Source organism: Tiliqua scincoides, chromosome 5, assembly GCF_035046505.1.
Source record: "Tiliqua scincoides isolate rTilSci1 chromosome 5, rTilSci1.hap2, whole genome shotgun sequence".
Classification (NCBI taxonomy): domain Eukaryota; kingdom Metazoa; phylum Chordata; class Lepidosauria; order Squamata; family Scincidae; genus Tiliqua; species Tiliqua scincoides.
In genome coordinates, this window is record NC_089825.1 from 141,596,156 (window position 1) to 141,615,692 (window position 19,537).

The following is a 19,537-nucleotide window of genomic DNA, read 5'->3' on the forward strand; positions in this document are numbered from 1 at the left end:
TATAGAGATCCCAACAGGAAACCAACACAGAAGTTATGCAATCAAAAGAAATGAACAAGAGATGCATTTGGCCAATATGTTCTGAATCCACTGAAGAGGGTATGTAACTAGAGGGGTTTGAAAACTGTTATTTACCTTACTTAGAAGTAAGCCCATTGTATTCAGTAAGACGTGCAGTGCAATCCTAACTGCACGTTAGGTTGGTGCAAGTCCCCAACTTCCTCATGAGTTGGCTAGGCCGGTGCGTGGAGGCACGTCCACCTGCAGAGGCTGAAATAAACCTCTGCACTGACAGAGGCACTGAGCCTTGCGTTGGCTGAGCTCGGTGGATGCAGGGTTCTGGGGTGGGGGGGAGGTGGGAGGGAGGCGTTCTGGGATGGGGGAGGGCAGGCAGTGGGTGGCCCCAGGGGCAGGTAGGTGTGGAGTGGGAAGCAGGGCCGGGACCTGACCGCTATGCCAGATCCCAACCCCCGTTCCTGAGAAGTGCCACTCAGGAGGTGGCACAAGTTCAAGGAGACCCATGGAGCCAAGGTAGCTTACCCGGAGATAAGGGGAAGAGTTTCCCCTTACCTCTGGCTGAGCCACTTTGGGCACCTATCCTGCACTGGATACAGTGCAAGCCTGTTCCAGCACAGGATAGGAATGCAATCGTAGGCTGTAATCCTATCTTACTCACTGGAAACAAACACTTCTCTATGTAACAGAAAAGGAGATCCAGCAAATTGCCCAATGCCATGCAAGATGCCTGTGCCTCTCTACCTACATGCTTACCCTTTGCTGCCTTCAGGCTTCCTGTGTTGCTCAAACATGCCAAGCCATGAAATTGTCTTCTGAAAGGAAGAGAAGGTGGATTCTACCAAGTGCTTTTTATGTCCACGTGACAGCCTGTTAAGCCTAGGACAGAAACTCCTCAAACCTGCTAAAAAACCAGAGCGTTTATTCCAGGTAGAGTTTGTTTCCCACTTAATGGTCACTAGCATCTCATGTATGCTGGTGCCCCACAACATTCATGCTTTGGCATCTTTACTTTTCAAAGATGCAGCCATTCCCGATGCAAGAAGGGGTTAATCACGCCATGTCACCTCCACTTCATCTGTACGATACCTGGAGGAGGAAAAAAAAGAGGCTAACTGCAGTTCAACACTTCCACATCAAACAGAAGCCCCCCCCCCATTTGTCACAATTCCCACCTCTGGGGTGCCGGAACCCACAATGCCGCCCAATGACTGATTGACTCCCCTGCTAATTGAGTAAGAGGCACTTTTTCAAGTGGGTGCTCCTTTTTTAGCAGGGGGAGAGTAACTGGCCCACCTCACCCCAGCAGTGTCTTTTCTAGTGGCTGCCTGCTGGTGTTCTTTTGCATCTTTTTAGATTGTGAGCCCTTTTGGGACAGGGAGCCATTTAGTTATTTGATTTTTTCTCTGTAAACCGCTTTGTGAACTTTTAGTTGAAAAGTGGTATATAAATACTGTTGATTGTTGATTGACTGACTCTGCTGCCCCTGCCCTAAACAAAAATCTCCAAAGACCTTACCACACTCCTGCACTGCCTGAAACCTGGCAGTGTCACCAGAAGTCCTACACTTCAGAGTTTCAGGCAGCGCACAAGGGGCTGGAGACTGACCGGCTTTGCATTAGAGCAGGGGTCTCCAAACCTCGGCCCGGAGGCCAGATGCGGCCTGCAGCAAGCCTCTTTTCGGCCTGCTGCCAACCTCTTATCCCCTGAAAGCCTCTGGACTACTCAGCCGAACATGACCAGAACTGTTCTGCTTGTGTCTGGAGGGTGTTCTGAGTGCAAGAAAGGTTGAATGAATGAGCCCAATCATTCATTTATTCACTCATCTAAGTTCCATCTCTAATTTATTTAAATTTTATATTTAAATTTTTTTTTTGGCCCTCCACACCACACCAGATATTTGATGCAGCCCTCTGGCCAAAAAGTTTGCAGATCCCTGCATTAGAGTGAGAACTAAGAATCCAGGGTGAAGCAGATCCTCTTCAGTTGAAGGAGTTTGTTTCCCCCTCAGAATCTGCTGGTCAATGCAGCAGTCTGCAGTGGCTGCACAGGCAGGCCTGCCCACCCCATCCCCAGGACATGACATAATCACCTCTGTGTAATCCACGAATCTTCAAGCGCAGTGACTTGTCCTGACCGGAGCATCTCCCAGCCAGCCTGTGCAATCATGGCCCCATTGTCAATACAGAACCTGGACATGCACACAAAAAAGTAGCAAGGGAATATTTATTTCCAAAACTCATCTCCCATTTTCCACATCCACATGGGCAAGCCCAAGGTGACTCACAAATTGAATTAAACCGCTTTGTGAACTTTTAGTTGAAAAGCGGTATATAAATACTGTTAATAATTAATAATAATTAAAAATACAACAGAACAATACAATATGACAACATGCATAACATGCCGAACATCCTCAAATCCCAACCCAGCCAAAACAGTCGCGATGAGAATGGATCTTCCTAGCTTTGCAAAGCTATCTCAACACTAGCAGGAGAGGAAATCATTGTCTTGACTGAAGCCTAAATGAACAGAATCACTCCATCTCTCCTTTGGGCATCTGATGAAGTGGGCTCTGGACCACGAATGCTTATGCCAGAATAAATGTGGAAGTCTTGGAGGCGTCACAAGACTCTTGGTTGTTTTGTTGCCACAGACCTCACACAGCCAACTCACCGGAAGCTCCTCTAATCATGTTCGTGAATGTGAGGAGACCTGTGGAATCCCTAATTGGCAGACTTGGGAACAAATCTTACCTCTCGTCCGTCGCAAAGAGCTTTGCCCCTCTCTCCTGGCACATGACTTCCATCATTCCCTGCAGCCGCTCATTACCTGGGGCAAGGCACAGAGTGAATAATGCCAACAGGGCATCATGTACATCGGAAATATCCAAATGGAGTCAGTAACAGCAAACAAATAACATCCCAGCTAAGCAAACACAGCTTTATGTTCTGTGGCCACCCACCGGTGCACCTCTGACTGTGAAAGATCAGAATTGGGAGTCAATGGGTTCAGGTAGGACTGTGTTCTTGGATGGGAGGGGTCAGCGAAGAGAACACAGTTCTCCTCTGTCTCGTGCCCCCAGCCTCCCTGCTTAGGAGATACTGTCCTAAGAGAACACAGAGCTTGTAACTTGTTTCCAGAAGACTAAACATATGGGAACATAATTGGGGAGGGGCTGTGTGGGATACAGACAGAAATATATGGGGGGATTCTGAACTGGAAAATAGTTTTTTTTAATTATTAGAATTACTAAAACTCAATTGGACCAGAATGGAAGGTTCTAATTCCCCTAACTGGGTGGGCCTTGGGCCTCTCGCCAACTCTCAGGCTGCCCCACCTCATAGGGTTGTGAGGATTACTGGGAGGACAGGCATACTATGCATGTCATTCTCAGTTCATTGGAGAAAAGCTGGATTTAAAAAAGATAAACAAGTAAAGTATTTGGAACTAAACAGGACGTGGATGAGAAAGTCAGATTCTGAAAGTGGGAAGTCATTAGACTTGACTCCACAGTGTTGAAACTAAAAAGAGTTTGGTGTTGGTTTTTTGCAAGGGTGGGGAATTTGAAAAGGAACCTCCTAAACTGGTTTTCAGAAAACACTGGGAGAACATTAAAAAATGGGGGAAACAGTTGGAGACAGAATGTACCAGAATTGTACCAGGCAGAATGGAAAACATTTTTGTGGAACTAGGAGTGGGAAGGTGAAACAACTTGAAAGATTAGAGGCAAAGGTCTTTCAGTCAGTGGCTCCTTGGTGTACCTACAGCCAACACCACCCACGATCAGTGCCTCATGGGAGCCAGTGTGCGCCATGGCCCGTTCTGTGATCTCCACCAGCATAGCAAAGAGGGTCTCCTGGGAAGAGAATAAAACAGAAACTCCTTGTGTCTGACCTGCTGCTCCTACTTTCATTTGCAAAACAAGTCTGGACCTTGCCTACACGGGTGCTCTAGCTAGATGCCTGTTGTCAAAGTCAGCTTGGCTCTTCCATCTTTGTGTGCAGGTGCATTGCCTCAGTTTCACTACATTGCCCTCAGTTTCTAGGAGGGAGAACACTGGTGTTCTTTGTAGTTGCTGGGCAGCTTCAAACAAATCTGCCAGACATGGAACAGCCTGAGATGGCCAAATAGCTTCAGTATGTTTCCATTCCTCTTCATGTAGCACCCAGAGGATGAAGCTGATTGACATACCCAAACAGTGGACTATGCTGCATCCTTGCTAATCCAATCCCAGGACTCTGCCTGGTTGATTCCTCACCTGTAGGGAGAAGCAGAGATCCTCTGGGGTGCATTCCCCTGAGGCAAGCATTCTGTGAGCCACTTCCTGTATCAGAAGAAGAAAGAGCCATGAACAAGGTTGCCATCTATCTCTTTTCTGGCAAGGTTAACGTGCCTATAACAAGGCAACCTTAAATGGGATAGGAGAGAACAGGGTTTGATCTCACCTCTATATGGGATAAGATCCCAGAGAAAGACACGTCCATGCCCTTTACTGTATATGGAAGCTCGACCAACTTCTGGCCCCTGTAGACACACAAGACTGTGTTCGATTCATGCTCACGGCTGAGCTGCAGAATTTGATCTTCTGAAAAAAGGGCTGTTGCAAGATTTCCTGGAGCCTCAGGAGGCATGCCAAATATGGCCTCCTTTACCTAGTGATGCACCAATGATGCATCATCCTTCTTGTTCCCTGGACTGGAAAAGGAAGGAGAAGCAGCAGAGGAGGTAATGTGGATGTTGGATGCTCTAGCCCACCACTCTTCTGTCCTCCACACCTTCTCTTTTGCTGTGTCTTCTTCCTCTTCCAATCCAAGGACCAGCTGAGAAAGAGTACTGGATGAGAGTGTGTAGACAGAGGTTGGCACCCTTGCCAATCTGCTTGCCTGCCTCACTCAGCCTTATGGATGGGCTGGTCCTACCTGAGAATCTCAAGCAAGTTTCTAGACTTCAAGTTTCAAATACCAAATACATGTACCTTAGCGCAAGTTAATACAATCCTTTGTGTCAAGGGAAGCCACTGCTTGAATCTACATAAGCATTAAGCATTAAGATGTGCATCTTGGGCCTTACGCTTTGGTCTGACGCATTCTGAAATTTGGTTGATGGGACCGCTGTATTATCCCTCCCTAGGAAGACACATCATGCTCCCACCCTGGCCAGTTTTAAGCAAGCCTTAACCATTGTTTTATTTCATTTAACTTTTAAGAGACTCTTGATTTTAATGGGAATGCCCTATCTGCTGATTTATTGGTGCATTTCTAATAACCATATGACAATTTTTTTTCATTTTACAAATGATAAAGTGAAATCCTCTTCAAGTTAATCCTAACTTCACTCAGTCTTACTCCTCCTTTCTTTACTGGAGCTTGCAACTTTTGGGCCTTTTATCACATTGTCGAAGCATTCAACATTTTGTCCCAAACTTAGAAAAAAAAATGAAGAAAGAAGGGACAAGTAGAAGTTGGCTGGAGCAAATTAAGCACAACTGAGCAACTGAGGCTTACTCACTTCTTGGCCATCTGTTCAATGTTGTAGCCTGGGCTCGGGTCATTTGAGATCTAAGGCAGAAAACGTAACAGAGTTGCCAGAATTCTACAGGGCTCTGAAGATGCCATCACTTCCCCTCTCATCACAGAAGGACCAAATCAACCACTTGGGAATCTATTTTAGGGCTAGGTAGCACTCTTCACTTGGCAGGACTACTCTCAAGTCTTCCTGTTGAAATTTTGAAGGCTTCTCTACCAACAGGCAGAGAAAACTGAAAAAGACAGAAATCACATGCAGCGAAAGAGAGAGCATCTAGAGAGGCTGAAGGTGATAACAGAGATAAAAGAAGGACAGAGGTGGCCAGTGATGTCTGCTCCACTGCGTGTGTTGTCTATCCCCTCTGGCTTTCACTGCCTGCTGGTGGAGGAGCCTTCAAAATTTCAGCAGGAAGAGTTGTCCTGTGAGAGTAAACTCATCCCCTTCACAACTTTTAGGGAAAAATGTGTAGTTAAGGAGGAAGGGAAAGAGAGAAGGGAGATAAATAATGGAAAGGGAGAGAAGCAGCCAAAGGTCTTCTTCACTATGCATGTAACTTTTATTTTCTCCACCTCTCTCTCAAGAGAGAGCACAACTTTAGTGAGTGTACCATGGAGCTCATCAGTCAGATTGGACCATATTCACACAGAGTTGCTGTACGATTCTTACCAGAACTACTACTATGAAACTCATGCACTCAACTTCATAGCGTAGCCATAAGGTGGAAAAAGTCTCCTGCTGAATGAGTCTCCCCACTCCACAAAGATATCAAATATTGTTCTGACTGGAAAATAGTGCCCATAACTACCTCTGCAAGTATAGCCAAGGCGACGGGCAGCCTGACCCTACCCATGGCGTCTCAGAACAAAATCCCACTGAGTTCAACGAGGTGTCCTCCCAAATAAGCATACATAAGGATGGCAGCCTCCACAGCTCACCTTCAGCACCCGGGCAAAGCGGTCCAGGCAGTTTCCCACAGCTATGTCAATGGTCTCCCCAAATATACGGTAGCGGCGCTCAGAGTATGCAATGACCTGCCAGGGAGAGAGGTAAGAAATTATAACACTTTACCTGGACACAGACCCATTGAGACTTTTATTTATGGCTCCCAGGAAAGTATTTAGTGTCTGCCTCCACCCAGCACTCTGTCCCGACTTGGTGCCAGTTCTAGTGTGTAGCAGAAGCAACTCAGAAGGCCCCACATTGTTTGTGTCCTCTTAATTGTGTCCAATTAAGGGGACACAAGGAGAAAGGGGTTTCCTGAGTGGGCAAGTCTAGTCTGGTTGAGGCCTCGTTGGTGGGACTGCGCTGCTGGGGAAGGAGCATGACAAGAGGGTTTGTGGCGCAGAGGCCAGAATGCAAGAGGTCTTCTTTGAAAACTATTGTGCTGTAGTGTCCAAGATACAAAGGGACTGTATGGGGGAATTGTGAAGAGCACAAAAAGAGCTTTCATGTCAGAAAGGGTGGGCAGAACTGAGTATGTTGCAGGGAATAGATGGAAAAGAATTATGTCAGCCCTGCAGCAAAGAGGCTACAACAGATGGCCTACCTGAGTGTTACCACCACTGACATACAACACTGTTGGGTTCTGGGCACCTGTCACCAGTCGTCCCATTTCAATATGCCCCACACAGTGGTTCACTCCCAGGAGAGGCTTTCCCCACAGCTGGGCCACTGTTCGGGCCACAATAGCCACGGTCACTAGAGGTGCACCCATGCCTGGACCTGCATAAGGAGACAAATGTTAGTTCTAAGCAGTGGAAAAGTAGAGAACATGCCTTTCAACCCACATCAGTGACAATGTTCCACATCCATCCATCCACAGAATCCTGGCTGGAGGGTCACCAATTTGACAATCTCCGTGAATAATCTAAAATGGTGGCTTCCACACCAGGCCCTAATCCATCCCTACAAGGGGGCCTCGACAGACTCACCCTTAGTAAAAGCCACAGCATCAATGTCCTGTGGCTTCAGTCCAGCTTCACACAGTGCATCCTGTAGGACTGTGAGGACACAGGAGCGGTGGTGACGTGCTGTGTCACTTGGTAGGAAGCCTGGAAGGAGGAAGGATCAGAAGAGTGAGACTGGGAAAAGCAGCCAGGCAGAACTCTCAGCAAGACTGAATACGAGGAACTTCAAAAAGACATAGGCCCAAATCAAAACCAACTTTCCAGCACTGGCATAGAGGTGCCAATGGGACGTGTGCTGCATCCTGCAGTTGGGTGTCACTCACAGAGGCCTCCTCAAAGTAAGGGAATGTTTGTTCCCTTATCTCAGAGCTGCATTGCCCTATGTCAGTACTGGAAAGCACTGACATAAGGGGTTAGGATTGTACCTAAAATTATATGCTCCGTTCACACAATTTATATTGCTTGTAGGCTCCTGTTTCTCTCAGGGTGGAGTTTGGGTTAGGTGGCCTCAGAAAGTTCCCTTCTTTCAGCACAGACATCTCTGGACAGTGAGCTGTGTGTGTTGCACACTTACCCTGCCCAGGAGGGGTGACATATGTTCGTCGGGGGTTGCTCAGCACCTCTCCATCCCGCACAATCCCCACGCCAATCTTGTTTGCGCTACCCTCGAAGCCTATCACCACGGGCATCACCTCCTGGAAAGGCAGAAAGTAAAGAGTCTGAAGCTTCTAAAAACAGTGAGGTTCTGGGGACTTCGGTTACAATCCTACCCACACCTTTCTGGGAGTAAGCCCCACTGACTATAATGGGACTTACTTTTGAGTAGACATGGATAGGCTTGGGCTCTTAGAGGTCAAGACTTCTCACCTACCTCTGGTAATGCGTAGCAGAATCCAGATGTCAGAAAAGGGGCCAAAGTTTAGACACCAGGATCTCACATTGCCTGTAAAAGATAATACCACTGTACTTTATATCAGGGGTCTCTAAACCTTTTGGCCAGAGGACTGCATCAAATATCTGGTGTGGTTTGGAGGGCCAGAAAAAAAAATTAAATAAATAAATTAGAGATGGAACTTAGATGAGTGAATAAATGAATGAATGGGCTCATTCATTCAGCCTCTTTGCCCCTCAGAACACTCTCCAGGTACAATCAGAGCACAGTTCTGGTCATATTCAGTTGAGTGGGCCAGAGGCTTTCAGGGGACAAGAGGTTGGCTGCGGGCCGGAAAGAGGTTTACTGCGGGCCGCATCTGGCCCCTGGGCCGGGGTTTGGAGACCCCTGTTTTATATTGATGAATTTGCAACAACTAGCATCTACCTGGTTCCACATTTATATAGGTATCTATACCCCACTCTTCCAACAAAACAAAAAAAAAGTTTGATCTGGGTGGTTTACAGCAATAAACTGTGGTGTCAAATAAATTTGACAGCAATACTGTCAAAAATTAATAGAACATCAAAGTAGCGGTTAAAACAGCAGCATAGAAAACAGCCCAGAAATTAACAGCCCAATCCCAAGCATGTCTACTCAGAAGTAAGTCCCATTTGAGTCCAAGGGGCTTACTCCCAGGAAAGTGTGGATAGGATTGGGCTGTAAGTCATTTCTGCCCAAGGTTGCGCACACGTAACACCGGCACCCTGCGACCTTGAAGCAGCTGGCAAGCTGCAGCTGAGCTGTTCCATCTGCTCGGAGCATGGGAGGATGGAGGCCAGAATGTTAAACCAGATCGGAGTGTAACACCTTGAATGTAGTGGTTCTTGAAAGAAAGAACCTTCTTTCAATTTGTAAAAATCCCTGCGTGGATTTAATATGCCTGCCTATGTAAACCGCCTTGAATAAAGTCTTGAATAAAGACCAAGAAAGGCGGTATATAAATACTGTATATTATTATTATTATTATAACAGGGATCAAATGTGTACATCTGTGGGCTGGGCATAAATGGGTCAAAATACACATTTAAAGGACATGGGAAAGTAAGGTCTTCACTGAGTATCAACATGATAATAAAGGGGGTGTAAGTCTTGGGAGAGTCCTAGGGGTGGGTTACAACCACTGAGAATCCCCTCTCTAGTTATCCCCTTCAGAGGACAGGGCACCCAATCCCCAATGTGGTTTAGGACTCGCCACCTCCAAACTGACCTATAATAAACTTCCACGTAAAGATAAGGATCAATGCTGCAAATAAGAACATAAGAAGAGCCCCACTGGATCAGGTCATAGGCCCATCTAGTCCAGCTTCCTGTATCTCACAGCAGCCCTCCAAACGCCCCAGGGAGCACACAAGACAACTAGAGACCTGCATGTGCAACCTCCTGATTTTAGAAATGGGCTATGTCAGAATGCCAATGCAAGGGAGGGCACCAGGATGCAGGTCTCTTGTTATCAGGTGTGCTCCCTGGGGAATTTGTTATCTGTTATCTGGTGTGCTCCCTGGGACATTTGGTGGGCCGCTGTGAGATACCTTGGCTGCTGGTCAGGTCAGGCATAAGAACATAAGAACAGTCCCACTGGATCAGGCCATAGGCCCATCTAGCCCAGCTTCCTGTATCTCACAGCGGCCCACCAAATGCCCCAGGGAGCACACTAGATAACAAGGAAGGATGCCCTTCCTTGCATCAGGCATAGCCCATTTCTATGCAGATCCTATGCAGACTTTCCTGGGAGTAAGTCCCATTGTTCAAGGGGGAACTTATTGAGTGGGACTTACTTCTGAACAAGGATGCTCAGCATGGCACATGTCACCCGCCTTTGTGCCATGAAAGGTCGGTCAAGGAGCAACCAAGTATATGTGACACTAGGCGTGTCTGCTCAGAAGTCAGTCCCCACTGTGTGCAACGGGGCGGACTCCCGGGAAAACATGGCTAGGATTGATCCAGGCGTGCCCAGATCTTCCCCTCTCCTTGCAGGGATCTGGGGCTTTTAGGGAGAGCAGTGGGGGACCCCAGAAGGAGCAGCAGGTGGCACAACACCCGAGATCATCTCTGCTTGCGAGCAAGGCAGGATGCACGTGTGAACGCGCCCCACGCTGGCCTTCCACGCAGGGAGTGGGGTTGGCCAGCAGGGCTCTGCCGGCTGCCATCCCACACACCCTTACCTGGGAGTAAGTCCCATTCGGCTCGACAGGGCTTGCTTTTGAGTAGACGCGCCTAGGGCTGCACTCCCTGGGAGTCAGGCTCGGCAGTGGGAGAGACAGGAAGGGTCAAGCCTGCAGCCACTCCGCTGCTCCCGGGGAAAGGCCGTGGAGACGAAGAGGCTGCAGGCACTGCGCGTGTCCGGCTGCCACTCGAATGGCCGCAAGGCGCCGGGAGCAAAAGCCTGCACGGGAGCCGGAGCTGCCGCTGCCGGTCCCGCCCACCTCTTGGGGAAGGCTGGCTTGGCCACGCCCACTCCCTCTCCACGTGAGGGCTCCTCCTCCAGCCCCTTCCTCGCGGGATAGGCCCGCCCGGCCGCCCAGGGAGTCGCTGCGCTGCGGCTCCGCGCTATCCAGGCTCTCTTCCAGTCCCGGTCACGTGACCTCAGGGCACTCCACGTGCTGCTGCTGCTCTCCATTGCGCTGGCCCTGCAGCCTCCTCGTCTTTCGTCTCCCAGGACCTGCCAAGGTGAGGGCAGCTGCGGGCTGCGCTGCAGAGCGGGCGAGGCGCGGGAATTGCTTTGTGACTGTGCGTGCGGGGGGGAGACAGCGGCCCTCTTTGGGGCAGGCCCTGCACAAGGCTGCTGGCGCCCCCCCCCATATCTCCCAGAGGCTCTGAAAGGCTCTGCCTGAGCTGCTAAAGGTTCTGCCTGTTGGATTTCTGCCCAGCATGGGGCTTTTAAAGGCTCTGCCCTGTTGGATCTCTGTCTGACACTGTTTTAAAGGCTCTGCCTTGTTGAATTTCTGCCCAGTATGGGGCTTTTAAAGGCTCTGCCCTGTAGGATTTCTGCCTGACTCTGAGCTTTTAAAGGCTCTGTCTGTTGGATTGCTGCGCAGCGGTGGGCTTTTAAAGACTCTGCCCTGTTGGATTTCTGCCAGCATGGGGCTTTTAAAGGTTCTGCCCTGTTGGATTTCTCCCTGACACTGAGCTTTTAAAGACTCTGGCCTGTTAGATTTCTGCCTGAGCGTTTAAAGGCCTTGCCCTGTTGAATTCCTGCCTGGCATGCACTTGTCAGGTAGAAATTCAACAGGCTGCAGCCTTGACCCATCATGTTTTCAGTGTTGCCACTTTTTCATCTCAGAATGTAATTCTGTGCTTTGTGTTGCTGCTGCACACTGAAGCTGATCAGGTTGGGTCCCCACCACCACCTCCCTGGGGATTGAGGAAAGCAACAGCTGAAATTCAGCTGAGGGATCTCAGCTGCTTTAGGGCACAACTGTCTTAGCAAAAAAAGTGGCATAGGCAGGAGGCTGCAGAGAAGCTGTTTGTCGGTGTGAATGAGAGAGATTGGCAGAAGGAGGGATGCTTTTGCTGCACTGAGTGCTGTGATTGGTCCAAAAGCCACCAGCATTTCTTCTACAGCAGGGCTGGGCAAACATTTTGTCAGGAGGGCCACACCATCTGACATTGGAAAAAAGAATTAATTTATATTTCAAATTTGAATAATTTTATTTAAATGAATACATTAGAGATGGAACTTATACGAGTGAATGAATTTTACTGAGCTTATTTATAGTACACCTGAGAACTATAATACAGGCATGTAGGACCACGAGAACTTGCACAGTGAAAACATACAGAAACACATGGAGACCTAAGCTGTTCAGAGGCAATTGGGGGGGGGTGCAAGGCCTGGGAAGGCCTTGAAACTGCCGTCCTCTAAATATTGGCGTGAACATAAGAACAGCCCCACTGGATCAGGCCATAGGCCCATCTAGTCCAGCTTCCTGTATCTCACAGCGGCCCACCAAATACCCCAAGGAGCACACCAGATAACAAGAGACCTGCATTCTGGTGCCCTCCCTTGTATCTGGCATTCTGACATAGCCCATTTCTAAAATCAGGAGGTTGTACATGCACATCATGGCTTGTAACCTGTAATGGATTTTTCTTCCAGAAACTTGTCCAATCCCCTTTAAAAGGCGCCCAGGCCAGACGCCATCACCACATCATGTGGCAAGGAGTTCCATAGACCAACCACACACTGCATAAAGAAATATTTTCTTTTGTCTGTCCTAACTCTCCCAACACTCAATTTTAGCACTCAATGTCCCCTGGTTCTGGTGTTATGTGAGAGTGTAAAGAGCATCTCTCTATCCACTCTGTCCATCCCCTGCATAATTTTGTATGCCTCAATCATGTCCCCCCAGGGCGCCTTTTTTGTTAAGTTCCATTGAACTGAGTGGGACTTACTTCTGAGTAGACACTTAGATTTGTGCCTTGAGACTCCCTGCCTGTCTTAATGGATAATACTAGACTAGGTGACCCAACACTTTGCTCTGTGTAATACCTCCTTTTGTGGCCTGATAGTTGAAGGGCTTATATAGCAAAGGTTGTGTAGTCTGGGAAAGGAGCTGAGATTTGGCCTGGGGGATTAATGTAATTGGCTAAGGCTTAGTAGGTGTTTATGGGACAAGATGATGTCTCACTGGGTGAAAGGTGGGTGCATATGCTATTTTTAGGGTATAGTATCAGGATACTATACCAGAGGAAAGTGCCTGTTTTGGGGGGGAGTTGAGGGTATTTGGGGTTTGTGCTAGTAACTCATTCTTCCCAGGAGACGTTGCTGTTTAGGGGCCTGCAGGTCACGAGGCTGTGCTGTCGGCTGCTTAGGGAAGGACCCAACTGTAGACCGGAAATGCCAAAGCGAGGAAAGAAAAAGGAAGATGCAGTCCTTCCAGAGGAGAAGGAGGTGGCAGGTGGGTACCTCTGTCTTAGCAATAAAGGGGGAATTGGTTTACGGGAGGGCCCTGCCTTTCCATGCTTTTTTTGCATTGTGTCATAATTGCCTTTGATGTTAGTCCCTTCTGTACCTACTCCAAACCCTCATGTATTCACTCCACCCTCCTCTTTTCCAATCAAGGGGGTGTGAGAAAAGGAGGCTGGCACATCACAAGGTAATAGGGGGTTGCATTTGACGTGCTGTCTCAGGTGCTGGCTGGTTGTGGGTCAGCCCTACCCACAGTGTGTGTACAAAACTTGAAGCCAAAGAGGTAGGGGTCATGGTTAAGTTCTTTAAGTACTTTGCTGGTTAAGGTCTTAAATTCAGATACTGGCATTTCCATTTCAGTGAACATGCCAGCTTGATTGGCAGCTGTTCTCCAAGGCATCAACACCTAGCTCTATAAACCAATGGGGTGACTTGGTATAAGTCAGGTAGCATAGCGTTTAAGGAAACCTGCATTTCTCAGGATTAGAAGTAAGCCCAGTGTCCTGTTTTCAGCAGTGGTTAGCTGGCTACCCCTGGAAGCTCACCAACAGGGTAGGGAGGTAATAGTCCTGGGTGTAAACCAGTGGCCCTCACTACATCTTGTGGCAGTGAGTTCCATAGATAAGCATTAACTCTGCACTTGGCACCTGTTTCTGGTGTTGGAGAATTCACATAGCCTTGTAAGCAGTAATATCTACCTTTTTTGTTGCTCTTTTCTGGTCTTGAGCAATGTGCGAGTTATGTGTGAATCTAGTCTTGAAAATGAGTTCGCCAAACTAAAGAGCATGTAACAATTGGTACTAGCATATAAGCCCATAATGACAGTGTTATTCATTTTGGCATAAAAGAAGACAAAGGTAATGAAACCTTCCCCTGCCTGGTCACTTGGAGACAATTATTAACTCACCAGAGACAACCAGGCAAATACCTGTCTACAAGTACCTGTTATCTGTTTTACCCCAGTTCTCTGTGACTAATGAAAGAAGTTTTCTCTCTCCTTTTCACTAGAGCCAGAACCTAAGAAGACTAAGAAAGGTGGCACTAAAGCTCAGAAGGAGGCTGATGGCCCAATCATGTACCAGGATCCCCCTGATAAACTTGCCTCTCCAAGTGGCAAGAAATACACTTTGAAGATCACTTCCTGGAATGTAGATGGACTCCGTGCCTGGGTCAAGAAGAAGGGTCTGGAGGTAATGCATAAGAAGAACCTGACCAGATCAGGCCATCCAGGCCAGCATTCTGTTTTCCACATCAGGCAGATGTCTGTGGAAGTACACAAACTGAAGGCAGTAGCCTTCCCTGGGTGTTTGTCCTCCGTGGCACTTCCATGGAGCCATCATGGCTGATAGACCACTCCCCCTTTGTGAACATGGATAACTCCCCTTTTAATGCCATCTAGGACAGTAGCCATCATGACCACTAATTCCATAAATAAATGTACACCATCTTGTGAAGCATCGTCTTCCCATGGCTGCCCATCAGTTGTATGGGCTAACCCTGAGAGGAGCAGAAAACAAAAATGCCATGCGTGTCATCATGCACAATTTTGTAAATCCCACTTTGGTCATCTTTTCCCCCCCACAATGCTGCAAGTTCTTTAGCTTTTACTCACAGAGACAAATCACTGCTGTATCTGGCAACCTGAGTAAGAACCTAGGGGCATCTTTCAATTTATCCTGCCAACCTCTTTTTTTACTCTGCTCACCTGAAATGAATGAGTTTCTTTCTGCTAGGTTGCTATGGCCCCTCAGGAGACCCATGGCATCACCCTTTCTCATCAAGCAGCAATTAAAAGGCTGTTGCATAGCAACCATAATCCCAGATGAATTAGGAAATACCTTTGGGGTTGCAGGCAGCTAAGAATTGAGACAGTCAAAGCCAGCATTCCAGGGCAGAATGTTGCATTACTTTTGTTTTCTGGCCTTTTTCCAAGAGACTCAAAACAGCATACCAGGTTTTCCTCTTTGTTCTCATTTTATCCTCACAATAACCCTGTGAAGCAGGTTAGACCAAGAGAGATTGACGCACTCTTCAGAGAGATTGAACAGTGAGCTTTGTGGCTGAGGTCTTCCTGACCCTAGTGTGACACACTAACCACTAGGCCATGGCTCTTATCAAACTGTGTGTCTTTTGGTGAGTAGCTAGCTTCATTCGTAGACTAAGCCCTCAACAGTCTGCATTCCTGTTCCCGTAACCTGCACAACCCCACTTGTCTTTTTCATGAGAGGTGGAGAGATCTGATCTAACACCATATCTTCCTGCAGTGGGTGTGCAAGGAGGACCCCGACGTGCTCTGCCTACAGGAGACAAAATGTGCAGAGAAACAGCTCCCTGAAGACATCCGGGACATGGCTGAATATCCTCATAAGTACTGGGCTTGCTCTGACGACAAGGAAGGCTATAGTGGTGTGGCCATGCTCTCCAAGGTCAAGCCAATTGATGTCAAGTATGGTATTGGTAAGGACTTCCTGAAACCTGTGACAAGTGACACCCCCCTCCCCTGCTCTGCTTGTACAAATACCCCATTATCCCTGCACATCCCAAGTTCTTTGGCTTTGGAACTGTGCTGTTCTGCTTTCTTGACCTCCCTTGCTTTCCTGTTCACAGTCTTGGGCTGGCAAACTGTCACTAGTCCTACCCCTTCAAGGTGAGCAATCCAGTCCAACAAACTACGGTTTTAATTTGAACTGGAGAGGAATTCCCAAGTCCTTCCTCCCTCCCTGCCTTCCATGTACCTTCCCTGCTGCACTGGCTACACTTCCTAGCAGGGAGGTTGCTGTCTTGCCACTGCCAGAGCAGCAAGCCCAGGTAAGCAGTTGGATAGGGGGCATGAAGGGAGGCATGAGGCCCAATCTCACTCCTGATGCTGGCAGTGGCAGGTGTACCTGACTTGGTCTTGAAGTAAACTTGCTATTTTTTAAGCTCTGTGGCGGAGGAGTCCTACTCCACAGCGATTTCTGACCAATGCAGCTTGTAAGTGCTGACTTGTTTCCAACCTGTCTGCTTCAGGTGAGGAAGAGCATGACAAGGAAGGTCGTGTGATCACAGCTGAATTCTCCTCCTACTTCCTGGTGACGGCCTACGTGCCTAATGCAGGACGAGGGCTAGTGCGGCTGGAGTACCGCCAGCGCTGGGATGTGGCCTTCCGCTCCTACCTGCAGGGCTTAGCTGCCCGTAAGCCTCTCGTTTTGTGCGGGGACCTCAACGTGGCGCATGAAGAGATTGACCTGAAGAACCCCAAGGGCAACAAGAAGAATGCGGGCTTTACCCCAGAGGAGCGGGCTGGCTTCAGCAAGCTCCTGGAGGCTGGTTTCACCGACACGTTCCGCCACTTCTACCCCGACACGCCCTACGCCTACACCTTCTGGACCTACATGATGAACGCCCGGGCCAAGAATGTCGGCTGGCGGCTCGACTACTTCCTGGTGTCCAAAGACCTGATGGAAGGCTTGTGTGACAGCAAGATCCGCACCACGGCCCTGGGGAGCGACCACTGCCCCATCACCCTGTATCTGGCTATATGAGGGGATGGATGGAGGTATCACATTCCCTCTGTAATACTGCAGCATGCAGGTGGGTAAGAGAGAAAATAACACTTGTTTCCCCTGAGATATGTAAGGTTATGTGAATATCTGTTCCATTTTTCTCATGGCAGGGAAACCCAAGATCCTGCTGAGATGACTCAGGTTGCCAGCTTCTGACTGGAGACTGCCTCTGTTCTTTTTGAAGTCAGCTCTGCTCCCATGTTTCTCCTGCTGGCCACAGCTAGCAGGATCCTAACTTCAACTTATATCTGAAGGGAGAGATGCAGGGGTGCAAACAGACCACTACAGCATAAGCCATATTGTCTTTCCCTTTCTTGTGGCTGTTAAAGGAATGGCTGGTGTATCTGCTTCAGCAGCTGGCAACCCACTGTGCTGTGGAGTTTCAAAATGAGACATGTAGGCAGCTGGTATGGAAAGCTGGTGCTCCTCTACAAACACCCCCTTTTCAACTACAACTGTTCTCAGACTTCCTACACCGTGGAGTGTCCAGCCCCCCTTCTATTTTTTTCTATCAAGCAGCTGTTTCTTCTTAAAGTCAGCCTTCTTCCTTCCTGGCTTTCACTGTGGTATTCCAAGTCAGACTTTGTCAGAAGAGAGCATTAAACTTCCTTTTTTATAATTAAAAAACACTATTTCTTGAACATCCTTATTCTCAAGAAGGGCAGAGGGTGGCTGAGTACTTCATTTAAGGACTTTTCAGTAGTGGCTAACCTTATTACTTTGTTTTTATCCTACCCCACCTTCATCCAAACATTTCAAAGTGACACTTGGGTTCTGTCTCTGTCCCTCACAACAGCCCATTGCCAGCAGGTGGACTTGAGATAGCCACTGAGCCAAGCACCCACTAAGAGCTGGCCCTAGCCAGACCTTCTAGCCCCTACTAGCTCTGAATATTTCTCACTGGACGCTTTGAGTTTACATATGAATAGGGCCTAATTTAGTTATCAACCCTCAATGTATTTATGTCCTCTAAAAGCAATGCATGTGCCTTTCAGTGACTGCACATGAGAATATAGTACTGAATGAAGAATTTTAGGTTTTTTTAAAAAAACTGACATGGGAAAATATGGGCAAGACCTGGTGCGTTTACAGAAGCCAGTATAGCTGAAATGAAATGCCAAGGAGCTGTTTTGGTACTCTGCCCCTCTTGTGACTAGCAGAAATGGCAATGCAAAGGCTTTATTTACTGGTTGGAGTGCAGTGTTCAGCTCTGCCTCTGCTCCAGTTCTGTTCAATGCTGTGAATGCACATCCATTCCAACTAAAGAGAAAGCAATCCTTTTCCTCTTGATAACTCAAGGGGATTCTGGGATACTTGACCTGAAGCTCTGCATCCATATAAAGTATTTGTTTTTGATTAAGACCAATGCAGGCACCCAACTGTATTTGCCTTGGTGGGCATAACACACCAGTACATACCAAGCTACTAAAAAAGGCAGTGTCATGTCAAGGGTGTATTCCAGATATATTTACAAAAATGCATTCTTGCTCACCCAGTAGAAAGCAACTCAATCTTAGTTCTGGAGCTTGTGTTCCCTTGAACCTGCTCTCATGCTGTAGAGCCAGGGGTTCCTCAAGCTGACATCTTACCTGCCCCTTCTCATGGCTGAACCTGGACAAGGTCCCTAACCAGACACAGCCTGGTTAGCACAGTCTGTCTCACTAGTGGTGAGCATGGCAGGGTTTTTTGTTTTTTTTTCTTGCAGTAGGGGAAAAAGAAAGCTTAAGGCTAGGTGTCAGTCTACATTTTGTACAGAATTGGTCTTAGGCAGCAAGTAGGGAGATTGTCTTACAAAGGAGTTCAGGGCCCTGACTGAAGAGAGAAGGTAGGCTCCTGTACAGTAGACATTCTTGGTGAGGGATAAATCCTCTATTGCCCAGTCATCAGTGAGAGCTTGAAAGCCACTACTCTTCTCGCTGGGAAAGCTGGAAGGAAAAGGTATAATACACCAGCAAATATCACAACTCTCTTAGAATAAGGGGTGAAAGTCAAATTACCAGACCAGAGTAACTCCCTCCTGAAAGAAATATTTTCTGTAGGCTATTTGGGGCAGCTTGGCTGATGGGTACCACAAGACTGCTTAGTATGTTTTAAGAAAGGGCAGGCCCAGAAGATACAGCAGGACCTACTGGCAGATCTCTGCCCAATTGGCAATAGATATGCAACAGTTTCTAAATCCCACTGTGTAACACAAAAGGATTGTTTTGCCTCTTTCTGAATAAATGAAGAACCCTGGGGGAAAACCCAGAAGGAGCTCTTTTGTAGATAATGGCAGAGTAGACCATTCTGGAACGGAGGTCAAATCCCTATGCTCAAGTTTTGCTGCTGTTCTTTAAAGCAGTAGATCCTGCCTTCCTGAAATCTGCCTTCATCTATTCTTTGGCATGCCCCCAATCAAGGCAGGTAGGTGGTTTCCTCTCACTTATCAAGCTGTGCTGTCATGCAAAGTGGGGGTCCAATGCTGAACAGAGGTGGTACTGCTGCCAGGGAAGGCCAGGTGGCAAACTGGCAGCAGGATGGACACAAACACAAAGCTAAGGCTTCCTGAGGGACTGTGCCCCTCTATTAGTGTATATGCAGAGAATGTACTTCCCTCTATCTCAGAGTAAAAAGCCCTGGCATCTCACATTAAAAGAATCGGAGGGCACAGAACAGAGTAGACCAGTGTTTCTCAAACTGTGGGTCCGGACCCACTACG

The 19,537-nt window shown here is 47.9% G+C and overlaps 2 protein-coding genes across 7 annotated transcripts; one reads left to right on the top strand and one right to left on the bottom strand.

The window, feature by feature from the left end:
• Positions 1-920: 920 nt before the first annotated feature.
• On the bottom strand, positions 921-10,805 carry OSGEP (O-sialoglycoprotein endopeptidase). Of its 2 annotated transcripts, XM_066628409.1 has the most exons (13): positions 10,548-10,804; positions 8,323-8,394; positions 8,026-8,146; positions 7,476-7,595; positions 7,091-7,266; positions 6,480-6,575; positions 5,527-5,576; positions 4,464-4,542; positions 4,277-4,342; positions 3,784-3,874; positions 2,772-2,847; positions 2,108-2,206; positions 921-1,104 (listed from the first exon to the last, which is right to left on the bottom strand). In XM_066628409.1, the coding sequence occupies exons 3-13, from the start codon at positions 8,138-8,140 to the stop codon at positions 1,065-1,067; spliced, it is 1,008 nt and encodes a 335-aa protein (XP_066484506.1). In that variant the 5' UTR covers positions 8,141-8,146; positions 8,323-8,394; positions 10,548-10,804; the 3' UTR covers positions 921-1,064. The 2 variants fall into 2 exon arrangements, with proteins under 2 accessions (XP_066484506.1, XP_066484507.1); XM_066628410.1 differs by lacking the exon at positions 8,323-8,394 and having other exon boundaries at positions 10,548-10,805.
• A 73-nt stretch (positions 10,806-10,878) lies between these two features.
• Positions 10,879-17,471, top strand: APEX1 (apurinic/apyrimidinic endodeoxyribonuclease 1). Of its 5 annotated transcripts, XM_066628412.1 has the most exons (6): positions 10,879-11,052; positions 13,142-13,283; positions 14,303-14,484; positions 15,559-15,751; positions 16,304-16,867; positions 16,950-17,471. In XM_066628412.1, the coding sequence occupies exons 2-5, from the start codon at positions 13,223-13,225 to the stop codon at positions 16,816-16,818; spliced, it is 951 nt and encodes a 316-aa protein (XP_066484509.1). In that variant the 5' UTR covers positions 10,879-11,052; positions 13,142-13,222; the 3' UTR covers positions 16,819-16,867; positions 16,950-17,471. The 5 variants fall into 5 exon arrangements, with proteins under 5 accessions (XP_066484509.1, XP_066484508.1, XP_066484511.1 ...); XM_066628411.1 differs by having other exon boundaries at positions 16,304-17,471; XM_066628414.1 differs by having other exon boundaries at positions 13,145-13,283; positions 16,304-17,471.
• Positions 17,472-19,537: the final 2,066 nt, after the last annotated feature.

Excerpts from the sequence above, each read along its gene's own strand:
- OSGEP (XM_066628410.1), bottom strand. The coding sequence starts at position 8,140 with ATGCCCGTGGTGATAGGCTTCGAGGGTAGCGCAAACAAGATTGGCGTG. Across the intron at positions 4,543-5,526 it reads ATTGAACAGATGGCCAAGAA|GGGCCAGAAGTTGGTCGAGC; the intron begins GTGAGTAAGCCT and ends GTGTGTCTACAG. Across the intron at positions 2,207-2,771 it reads CTCTTTGCGACGGACGAGAG|GTTCTGTATTGACAATGGGG; the intron begins GTAAGATTTGTT and ends GTGCATGTCCAG.
- APEX1 (XM_066628411.1), top strand. The coding sequence starts at position 13,223 with ATGCCAAAGCGAGGAAAGAAAAAGGAAGATGCAGTCCTTCCAGAGGAG. Across the intron at positions 13,284-14,302 it reads AGAGGAGAAGGAGGTGGCAG|AGCCAGAACCTAAGAAGACT; the intron begins GTGGGTACCTCT and ends CCTTTTCACTAG. Across the intron at positions 15,752-16,303 it reads TGATGTCAAGTATGGTATTG|GTGAGGAAGAGCATGACAAG; the intron begins GTAAGGACTTCC and ends TGTCTGCTTCAG.